Below are 11,242 nucleotides of genomic sequence, written 5' to 3' on the forward strand. Positions count from 1 at the left end.
GCGTGCGCTGAGCCTTGCTTGCTTAAACGCCTCGTCTCCTCACTTCGTTGCTTGCTTGCTTGTCGTGCTAGCTTGCTTCCTCACATGGCTTAGCTTTTTTCCTTCCACATCTACGGCACAATGGCTGAGTCTTGCTTCGGCTTTGATCTAAATGTCCGTTTAGAGGATGATGACGACGGCAACCTTCCCTTGGATCTCAACGAGCATGAAGGTGACGACAGCAACGCTGGATTTGATTTGAACGAGCCTGAAGATGACGAGCATGGCAACGGTACTACCTCTTCTTGTCTTGTGCATGTAAAACACCAGTTTTTTTCTCCTGCTGCATGTTCTTCTTGTCTTGTCGCTAAACGAATATGTTCTTCTTTTTTATAGGATTCGATTTGAACTTGCCACTAGATGAATTTGGAGCTGTTGATTTTGATTTCGTACAAAACCTAGCTGGTAAGCAAGGCCATTATTTTGATTATGTACTATTAAAATGCTTGTTTTATTCCTATATTTATATCATGCCGTGAGTACTATGAATAAGCTTGTTGTTTTTCCTATATTTAGATCATGTCGTGACTACATTTTACTATGAATAAGCTTGTTCTTTTTCCTATATTTACATGTTAGAACAAGATGTTGAGACTCCCGTTCAAGTACACCTGCCGAAGCATGACTATCCTGAACATGTTAGAAAACAAGTGTACCAAGCATTGTTGATGACAAGCAAGAATGGGAAACTAGGAAAGCAAGATACAACAATTGTTGCCGGTCAATTTGGAGTAAAGATTCGATCAGTTCAGCGCATATGGAAGCAAGGTAAAAACTAACTTGCTCAAAACATTCCGGTCATGGTTGCTAGTCTAAACAAAGGTAGATGTGGCCGTAAAGCAACCCCTCTTGATTTGGAACAACTGCGTAACATTCCTCTCAAGCAAAGAATGACCATAGAAGATGTGTCTAGTAGAATTGGTATTAGCAAATCTAGGATACAAAGGTATTTGAAAAAGGGTTTGCTTAAGCGCCACTCTAGTAGCATAAAACCTTACCTCACTGAAGCTAACAAGAAGACTAGGTTGAAGTGGTGCATGGACATGATTGAGCAAGGTTTGGTTGATGATCCAAAGTTTAAGGATTTGTTTGACTTTGTGTTTATTGATGAGAAATGGTTCTACCTTTCTCAAAAATCTGAGAGGTACTACTAGCTACCCGAGGAAGATGAACCACATCGCACTTGCAAAAATAAGAACTACATCCCTAGGATCATGTTCTTGTGTATATGTGCTCGGCCAAGATTTAGAAATGGAGAATGTGTGTTTGATGGCAAAATAGGTTGCTTTCTACTAGTCACTTTTGAACAAGCTATTAGAGGAAGTCACAATCATCTTCGCGGAGAGCAAGTAATCAAGCCAATTCAATCAATCACAAGGGAGGTGATAAGAGATTTCATGATAAATAAAGTGTTGCCTGCAATTAGAGCCAAGTGGCCAAGAGAAGATGTGAACAAGCCGATTTTCATACAACAAGACAATGCTCCTTCTCATTTAAAAGTGGATGATCCTCAATTATGTGAGGTTGCTAAGCAAGATGGGTTTGACATTCGGCTTATATGTCAACCACCCAATTCTCCAGATTTTAACATTCTAGATTTGGGTTTTTTTGAGCTATTCAAGCTATTCAATACAAGAAAGATGCTGAGACAATGAAAGATCTAATTCCAGTAGTCGAACAGGTAAATGATCATCCATTCCATTGTTCCAATACAAGAAAGATTGTTTAGAAGGTCTAATTTCTTGAACACATGTTTTGTAGGCATTCTTGGAGTACAGTCCATGGAAAGCAAATAGGATTTTTGTAACACTACAATCTGTTTTGAAGGAAGCAATGAAGCTTAAAGGTTGCAACAATATAAAAATTCCTCACTTGCAGAAACAAAGACTAGAGAGGGAAGATAGGCTGCCATTGCAAATCCCTTGTGAAGCTTCATTGCTAGCCGAAGCACTTGCTAGTCTTGCTGAAACAAATTAGAAGATGCAAGTTAGTTTATGCAAATTATTAGATGCGTGTATCTTAGGTTTGCAATGGCCAAATTGTGAGATGCATGTACTGTACCTTAGTGCTCTTTGTTTGCTGCTTCTTAATATGCTCATCCACCTTCTTCAAAACTTCATCAGTGCACAAGATTATAGTACCATCCATCTCAAGTTTAGCCACATCAGGAATGTAGAACTCGCAATCGAACCTGTCCATTAGATGGAGCCACTTTGCTGAGATGTCGTAGTCTTCATGTAGAAGGCCACAACGTGCAAGCGTTCCGGCGAGCTTGGAAGCAAGCATCTCCGAAGACGCCGCCAGCGTGCAACGTGCCGCAGCGAGGACAGTGCACGTCGTGACGGAGTCCGGCACGAGCTCGACGGAGTCCGGCACGACGACATCGACGGAGTCCAGCACAACATCGACGGACTCTGATGGCCACATCAGAGTCCAGCGCGTTGACGGAGACGAGCGCATCAACGGACTTCATGGCCTCCAAGTCCAGCGTGCCGACGGACTTCATGGCCTAAACGATGGCGGCAAGGAAGCGAGCAGGAAGGGAGGCGGGTGCTGCGGAGAGGAAGGGAGGCGCGTGCAGCGACCTTTACTCGTACGCGAGAGCCGAGAACGGGCGGCAACCAAAAGAAACGAGGCATCAAGCAATTAATGCCGAGTCCGGTGGCGAGCGGAACGGACGCGAGCGCCAGGGGTAAACCCGTCCGAGCATGGCCGAGTGAGCGTAGAACGTCAGCTTTTGCGAAAACACGACGGGAGCTCAGGACGTCAACAATTTCAGGTACGGAGGGAATACTGGAGTACATAGGAGGTCTCTTTTTTCAAAGCACAATCTGGTCTCCAAATATGAATTAGGATTACAAAATCTTAGATGTTTTTGTCAGGGTGGTAGGAGGAGAGAGGGCACCTGATCACGGTGCAGAAGATGAGCCAAAGACCGATGCTGCAGAGGCCAAAAGGGAGCAGAAGATGAGCCAAAGACCGATGCTGCAGAGGCCAAAAGGGACTGCGAGAGGCGCTGCTGCCACTGCATGACCCAACAGGCAAGCAGCAGCCGGCAGCCGTCCAGCAGTCAGCCCAGTCCATGTGAGCGGAACACTGGGACCGCAGGAGTGCATTTATTTGTTCTGTATCTAGAGTACTCTTTGGGACTTGGGAGTCCATGTTTGTTCTATACTCCCAGGGCAATCAATCTCTTCCATGAATGACATATTCATTTTCCTTTTTGCAAAAAAAGTTGAATTTGAAATTACTAATAATGTGATGGGATGACAAATTATTACTGTTACAATTTACCCCTCTGCTATGAACGCGTTATTATTCGTGGCTATTTAGGACAAATCTGGTTACTACATATGTTCTATTTTTACTAGCAACACAAATACTATTTTAAATAAACTTTGTTAAGAGAAAAATCATTATTGTTTGAACTTTAGAATGTTTGGCACCATAGATATCCTATAATGGCAAACACAAAAACACTGTAATTTGGCAATCTACACGCAACACCTGGTATGCATGAGTTGGTGAGGCTGAGTCTCAAGTTATTTTTTGGAATTTAGATTTCATTTAGCAATATGATTTTTCCCTTTGATTTCAAAGAATGTAAAACGCAATATCAATTTCTCAGAGGGCTAGAGGGGAGGGTTTTTTTTTTGATAAAGGAGGGGAGGGGTTAGTTGCTGTGTCATGACAGCTTGGGTTGTTCAGAGAGAGAGAGAGAGAGGCACGACAAAGCGGTAGCATGTCCTTCCAATGAAAAGGAGACCGGTAGCAACTTTTTGCAGACCATCTCCCTCCCTTGTCTCTACGGCATCGCCGTTTCGTTTCCTCCTGTTCTCCGTTGCCTTGCATATATGTTCAGAAAAGCCCTTGCCGTTTATACGGAGTAAGTATACTGTAAAGACCAATTTGGTTGGATATCAAATAAAGTAAACCCTAGTTTAATCATGTAACTTAATTAGCCTAGAGAGAGAGAGTTCTTGCACAGTTGAATAGTTGCAGATCAAGACGAATATGATGACTGGGTGCTCAATCCCTGAATGACTCTGCCGATCGAAGGTGTCAATGTCAATCTGCCGGTCTGTGCTGCGCTTGGACCGTCACACACCTGCACATCCGAGTAATGCGCATGCATGCCTGCCGGACCAGTTGACACTATTTGTGATTTGTCCATCTCCATGTTGGAGTGTGTGTTTCTTTCAAAGAAAAAATCCAAGTACACACACTTAATTGATCGCAAAAGAAGAAGGAAAAAAAAGCACGCTTGCTCTTTGAAATTTGTCTGCTGACGCCTTTTTGACGCAGAAGCAAGATTAACTCTAAGCAAACAAAAATGTTTCTAGCTTTGGAATAACAATGTTAGTTCTACTGCGGAACATCGTCTTGCTTCCAGTGTGTGCAGGGGGCCATGGTGCAAGAATATTTAGACTAGATTGTTAATCTAAACTGGGCGTTAATTTTGTGCCCCCGGCCGGCAGTCTTGGTTCGGCCATTTAGGCATTGCGTATGGATCATGATGACGATGCCTACTTAGCACATGCTGATAGAGTGCATTGGAGTTTTGCACGGGTTGATGTTTCAATTTACTGACTGATGTTATTTTTTCCATTGGTTGTTGTGCTCAGCCTTAGTTTCATTTTTTTCAATGTAATCGACAGCTCTTCTGTTTGGTTCGTTTCAAAAGAAAAGGAGATCGGACCTTGTCAATTGATAATTACGAACTGATTGAGCTGAAACGAAGCGCTGACCTCTACCTCCCCACACGTAGATTGCATTTTTTTTATTGTCACCATCTGCTTAGGATGACATGCAATGTACGGCTAGTATAGTCTCTCCTCTCTTGCCGTGTTAAGCTAACGGCACTGTACACGTAACAACCGAGAGATGCAGCTGGATGGACGTGTTGACAGATTTGTTGACAATCAAAATTGGCACTAAGCTAACTTACTGAGCAAAACCGGCTAAGTTGGTTTCTGATATGTGCTAAGCCAATTTTCCAAAGCGGCTAAACCGGTTTTAGTCTAATCCGAGTAAGATTGGAGATTCATGTGAGATTTGATTTGTAAACAATCTTCGATCAACGCAAGATCTCTCCGTCCTATAAATATGAAGGATCACAGTCAATTGAGTTTATCTGATCGATCAAACACCAGTACCTTTATTTTATTTCCAAATCCTACTTTTTGCTGCTCTCTTTGCGTCTCTACATCATATGGAGCCACACGGAGTGGCTTGTTGATCTTAGAGCAACATTAGATGTACCAGCTCTGACGGGATCCTTCCCGGACAGGCGTTCGTAGGTTGTCACGACGAACCCGAGAAAACCGGCCAAGCCTGCGCCGCGCGAGTTGATCCGTTGCGGATCCGCGCGTTCTAGCGTTATTCATCTAACATTTTACTTAAAAATGGAAATATAATTTTTTGCCATGACCTACCTGCTCGAGTCGTTCATCTAACATTTTACTAAGGGCCTGTTTGGGAAGGGGGTGTTAAAGTTTTACCAAGATCCCCGTCCCCTCCCCGCAGCTGGCCAAGCACGCGCTGGAGGCGCACGTTGCCCGCTCCCTCCTCGGCGGCTTCGAGCACGAGTCCTCCGCGGAGCTCCTGGGCGTGCTCCCGACCTGCGCCTTCGGCCGCTACGCCGCCACCAAGTTCGCGTCCCTCCTCCCGCCGCGCGTGGAGGAGGCCATCCTGGGCGACGGTGGAGGAGATGCGGACGGGGATGGCGCCGGGAGGGGAGAAAGGGCTGGTGGGGAGGGGAGGACTTGCGCGCGGTGATGGCGGAACTTCGGCGGCGGATCCGGCCAGGAGGAGGGGTGGCGCGGTGGATCCGGCCAGGCGGAGAGGATGAGCAGGAGGAAGAGGCCAGTGTTGGTGGCGAGGAGGAGAGAGAGGGGGGTAACCTGGAAAAAAGTGGAGTAGGATCACTTTGAACACCTTTAGCAAGTTTTAACACCCCCTCCATGTGTTTATGAAAAATAGGGTGTTAAACTTTAACACAACTCTTTTAACATAACTGTTTGGCAGCCAATGTGTTAAAAATGTGTTAAAAGGGGTGTTAAACTTTAACACCCCCTTCCCAAACAAGCCCTAAAAAATGGAAATGTCAATTTTCGCCATTGTAAGTTCCAAGAATGCCTAAAATAAAATCCCAAAAATCAGTTTTTTGGGAAGAAACTAGAAAATAACCAGGTCCGACAGTGACAAAGCGATGTCCGATTTATTGGCACGTCCAAGACTGGTGAAAATAGAGCTAGATTTGCCCCTAGCTCGCACGCGCAATAGCGAAAATTCAGCCGATACCTGCGTGTTTTTTCTTTACCAGAGGCCACGACGTCAATTAGTACCTCCGTCGGCATCATTTTTTCTTTCCATGCAGTCTCTTGTAATTTTCTTTCTTTTAGAGATACGTACCCTTGTAAGGGGCTGGGTGTCAAACTGGTTTTCAATGATATATAATCCAACCCGTCTCTTCTTTCTATAAAAAAAATGGACTTCTCTCTCAATCGAAGGCCCACCTGTTCTGCACTCTGCCGAACCTGAGGACGGTTTGGGCTGTTGAGACGACCAGCGACATTCTTTTATTCTCTCTCGCTCGATTGGGTGTCCTCGATTTCGTTCAGCTTTTGCCTCGTCGGTTGAGCCCCAAGGCCCAGGGCCCAGGCAAGCCCACAGTCTCGGACAAGAGAAACAAACGCAGCGAATCCATCCCCCAGCCCCCTCAGATGCTTCCACCCTAAAACCCTAGCAGTAGCAGACTAGCAGCGCCGCATTCTATTCGCTCCAGCGGCGCTTCGTCCGCGCCCGGCGCGCCACCCGTTCCTCTTCTCGGGGCCGTGTGCTAGGGTTTGGAGCCGCCGCACAAATCCTCGTCGGCGCCGCCATCTCCGGTAGAATGGAAGGTACTTGGGTCGATTCGTTCCATCTCTTGCTCTAGGTTAACTCCATATAGCCAATTTGCTAAAACCTAGCGTTGTGTTTTGTCAGATGTTCAGGACGCCATTGGGGTCTGACATGTTTAGTCTGGGTTAATTAGTTTCCCTTTTGAGCAAAATTTGTGCAGTAACATAATCTCGGCATTGTGAAGAGGATTTGTGGTCTGCTGCATCATGATATTGAGTTATTTGTAGCTAAATTTCTGGTTTGTTTTGTTATACTTGACCAGCTTGCTCGTGACTCCTTCCGACCTGCCCCCCTTAGCAATGGCAGACTCTAAGAAAAAGTACAGGGCACGTGAAATTGAGTTCCTTGGTCAACAAAGGCACATTGTTCTTCAAGATGTTGGTGGATGGTCTCCCCTCGTTGAAGTGGTCAATGTTCTTCTCCTCAGAGATGAATTACCAGAAGGAATCATATTTCAGAGCAAAGCTCATGGTGAGAAGTATATTGAAAAGTACATGATGGAGAGTGTGCTAGACACCTGTTTGGTGAGGAGACTGCAAACACGGGTGAAGCTTGGTACACTTACTCGAGCTCAGGTGGATAAACACTTGCCAGAGTTTCGGAAGGTCATCGTTTCCCTCTCCGAGACATTCACTATATATCCCAAATTCACAAGGTGTGCACTTTTGAGATTGTTGTTCAATATCTTGCATATATCTTTTTGATGTTTATTGGTTGTGTCTAATGCAGGACCAACGACTTTGAGGATACCCCAGATAAACTTATGTATAATGCTTTGGGCATTGCTATTTATCACGGATGGCTGATGAACCCTCAGGTATAAAAAACACACTTATACGAACACGTGCATCCCAGAGCGAAGTATATCTAAATCATTGCCAGGATTTAATAGGAAATGCAAAAAATGTGTGTAGCATTGTTTTTCACACTGTTAGAATTTCCTTTACCCTTGTGCTTATCTCAGCATAAATAAATGATATTGCTGGATTTGTACCAGAATCTACCTCCCTAACAGCTTTTATTAGAGGCATTGTGGCTTGTAAAAGTGAGATCACATTAGGCTCCAGATAGCAGTCTTTCCTTTTGCTAAAGAAAGAAAGCGACTGTCCCTCTCTAACTCATTTTTATTTTCAGGATACCGATACCAGCGAAGCAGTTGGCATTGAAAGTTCTGCGAAGTTGATTATCGAAGCTGACGAGTTGATCAAATCTGAATCCAAAGGCAAAACTGACAGATTGTCACTTCTTCAAAGTATTTGGAACAACCAGTTCACGTCGTATGGGTATGTCCTTAGTCTATTGGCATTGCTTTACTATTTTGTTATGTACTAATTTTATTTTTCTCAAAATTACAGGTTTGCTCATTTGTGTAATGATGTCCCAGAAGGGGTTTTGTGTCTGTTATACAGGGATGAAAGAATCAATGTGTTGTACAAGGTATGGCATCTCTCCTTACTACAGGAATGTCCCCTGATTACTTCTTTTTAGGATAGTGCTAAAGGACAACTCTACCCATAATATATTTATAGATCGGAGCGAACATGTACAAAGGTCTACAAGATCAGATTTGAACAAGAAGATCTGATCACAAAAATGTATTAAAAGTCATCCAACAATATTATTCAGATGATACCAATTAAGAACTTATTTGAGGCTCTCGCCTTAGTATTGTATCTGAGTTTAGCATTCCTTGCCATCTGTACTCATGTAGGGCTCTTCTAAAAATTTGTAGAACAGTTCGCACCCTCTACCATAGAAATAAGTGTATTTTGGTTACGATTTTTTATTTTAAATTGTTCATGCAGCATAAAGGAATGTTGCATGTTCTAGTGACTGCTCAAGACGTATTGGAAAATTATCCTGATGCACTGTGGAGGAAGTTGGAGAAGGTAAGTAATTCCGGATTTGCTCATTTTTTCTTTCACTTGTGTTTTTATCTGCCATATTACTTGAAATTCACTCACTGCTGTCACACATGCGCACACACGCATATAGATTTACAAGCATACACACATCTAGGAGAGAGGATTAGACTCGCTCCAACTGACACATTAGCAGCCATGGAAGGCACACAAAACCTCTGAGCTACCCAATGCTCTAATCACTTGCATCCATATATATGCACAGGAAACACCTCCTAGGACTATCATCCACTTCACTAGCTAACACCCTGCATTCTTTCAATACCTCATTTGATTTTTTTTTTGGCGGTTCTTGATTGAAGGTTGACGAAGATGGTGATCTACTGACGAGCTCCTTTGGTCCAATAAATGTAACCTGGCGTCAAAATGAACAAAATCTGATCGAAGATGAGAGGAAAGCTGTAAAACAGTATGTTTTTCTTTTCTTGCTATGGTGGTGAATAAGCTACCAAACTTCAGTTTATGCACAATTTTTTTTATTGTATAACTTGCAGGAAAGAAACCCGCCGCTTGAAAAATGCGAAGAAGCGTGGGAGAAGAAAAGATAAAAAGAACACGGTAACACAAGATGAAAGTGGGGAGGCAAATAAAGATCTTGGTGATGAAGCGGAAGCCAATACAGCTGGAGATAGAGGACCAGCCTCACCAAAAGATGGAGTTTTAAGCCCTTCCCAAGATAATATGTTGAGGGATGGATTTATGAAATTTTTAAAGGAGTAAGCACATCCAGACTGCTGCATTACAATTCCTTTATAATTAATGACTAGACTTGCAAAACATTTTTTGTATGTGCAGGTATCTACTTGATGGAAAATCGTACTTCAGGGATCAAGTGGAATTGATGCATTTGAAAGGCACTTCCCATTTGATCATTTGTTATGGTTGGATTAAGACATATGACAAAGAGCTTGCAGTATCTATTTGCAGTAACTACTTTAGGTATTGGATGCCACATTTTTTTTTGGAGTATTTTCTCTAACTGCATCCAATGCTTGTTTTAAATTTAAATTTTTGTTTCTTTTCAGGGCTGCAGAGGATCTGAAGCTATGCTTTTGTGATTATTTTCATTCAATAATCCAAGAAAATTCTGTTGACACGGATAAAGTTGAACTGTATACAAAGATCAAGCTTACAATTTGCTGCTTGCCTCTACGTACATAAAAGGTTTGGCCTCTATGTAATGCCAAATTTTGCCATTTCATTTGTACCTTTCCATATCATGGTTCAAGTGCCTATCTGCAGTTTATTGGTCACTAAATTTGATATTTAAAGTGAAGATAATTTGCTCTCTGTTTTTTTTTTTGACATGGGTTGCATTTATCTGCTACAGATTTATGTCCTTCGAAGAGTTCGCCGCAGAGAATTGTACGTATAGTTTATGAACTTGAAGGATGGTGAAGTGCTCTAGAATACAATTTCAGCCTGCCTTGCATAATCACTTTGTACAAGTGGAATCCTTAGCCTGCATGACATTGGCTTTTAAGTTTTTTTTTAAAAAAAACGCACGTGCACTTTACTAGTTTTTTTAATAAGCAGAAGATTTATAATTCATTAACACAGGTCATTGAGAAGTCACAGAGCCTGTTGCACAATGCAATGTATTTTACTCGAATTCTCGCTTTGGTGCACCTGGTCTGCAGCAGCCTGAAGGAAAATCTACTGTAGACATTGCCGAGCAAATGTACAAAGTGATGTCAATGTTCAGTGTAGCTAAGTTTGCTGGTCGACGTGGCGTTTTCTGATTGAATTCTCCAATCTTATTTATCACCAAATTCCCTGCCCTGAACAATCCTGACCTCGCACTGTCGCACACCTGCAGAGCCATTTATCGAATAGATTGATGCTGGACGATCGAGTAAGCCATGATCTGCTTAGCGGGGTGGGGGTGGATAAAGCACAAAAAATAAGATTGTCATTTTATGGAATAGAGAACGTCAAAAGATTAGAGAACATGTAACAGCATACACAGAAAACGGAACGGGTAGATAGACACATAATTGTGTTAACATCTGGATGGCCCCTGCCTTAGAACATAACAGCAATTACGAGTACCATTACACAAGCATTGATTATAATACATATGCATGACCTGCAGAAGCAAGCATGACTTGAAAAAACCTGGTAGAAATAAGCATAACTACTTGCAGAAGCAAGCACGATGATAGACATGCAAGACCTGCAAAAGCAGGCATAACACAACTTTGGTTCCAAAGCATAACCTTACACAAATAACCACACCATGCAGGCCTGATTATTCAAGGAGTCTTCCAGATGACGGGAATTCAAACAAGAGGATCTTTGAAATCCTCTTCCTCGGAGCCTTTTATTTATTATTGAAGATCAGCCTGTGACCAGATCTCCCAATGATAAGTGACTTG

General features: G+C 42.9%; 1 protein-coding gene across 1 annotated transcript; it reads left to right on the forward strand.

The window, feature by feature from the left end:
* Window positions 1-6,435: 6,435 nt before the first annotated feature.
* LOC117834041 (uncharacterized) lies at window positions 6,436-10,573 on the forward strand. Its single transcript, XM_034713655.2, has 11 exons — window positions 6,436-6,941; window positions 7,205-7,597; window positions 7,672-7,759; window positions 8,077-8,225; window positions 8,298-8,379; window positions 8,748-8,831; window positions 9,167-9,273; window positions 9,359-9,580; window positions 9,660-9,803; window positions 9,890-10,028; window positions 10,195-10,573. The coding sequence occupies exons 2-10, from the start codon at window positions 7,242-7,244 to the stop codon at window positions 10,023-10,025; spliced, it is 1,368 nt and encodes a 455-aa protein (XP_034569546.1). The 5' UTR covers window positions 6,436-6,941; window positions 7,205-7,241; the 3' UTR covers window positions 10,026-10,028; window positions 10,195-10,573.
* The last annotated feature ends 669 nt before the right edge of the window (window positions 10,574-11,242 follow it).

The sequence above is a fragment of the Setaria viridis genome, chromosome 8 (assembly GCF_005286985.2).
Source record: "Setaria viridis chromosome 8, Setaria_viridis_v4.0, whole genome shotgun sequence".
Taxonomy (NCBI): domain Eukaryota; kingdom Viridiplantae; phylum Streptophyta; class Magnoliopsida; order Poales; family Poaceae; genus Setaria; species Setaria viridis.

Excerpts from the sequence above, each read along its gene's own strand:
- LOC117834041 (XM_034713655.2), top strand. The coding sequence starts at position 7,242 with ATGGCAGACTCTAAGAAAAAGTACAGGGCACGTGAAATTGAGTTCCTT. Across the intron at positions 7,598-7,671 it reads ATATATCCCAAATTCACAAG|GACCAACGACTTTGAGGATA; the intron begins GTGTGCACTTTT and ends TGTCTAATGCAG. Across the intron at positions 9,274-9,358 it reads GAGAGGAAAGCTGTAAAACA|GAAAGAAACCCGCCGCTTGA; the intron begins GTATGTTTTTCT and ends TATAACTTGCAG.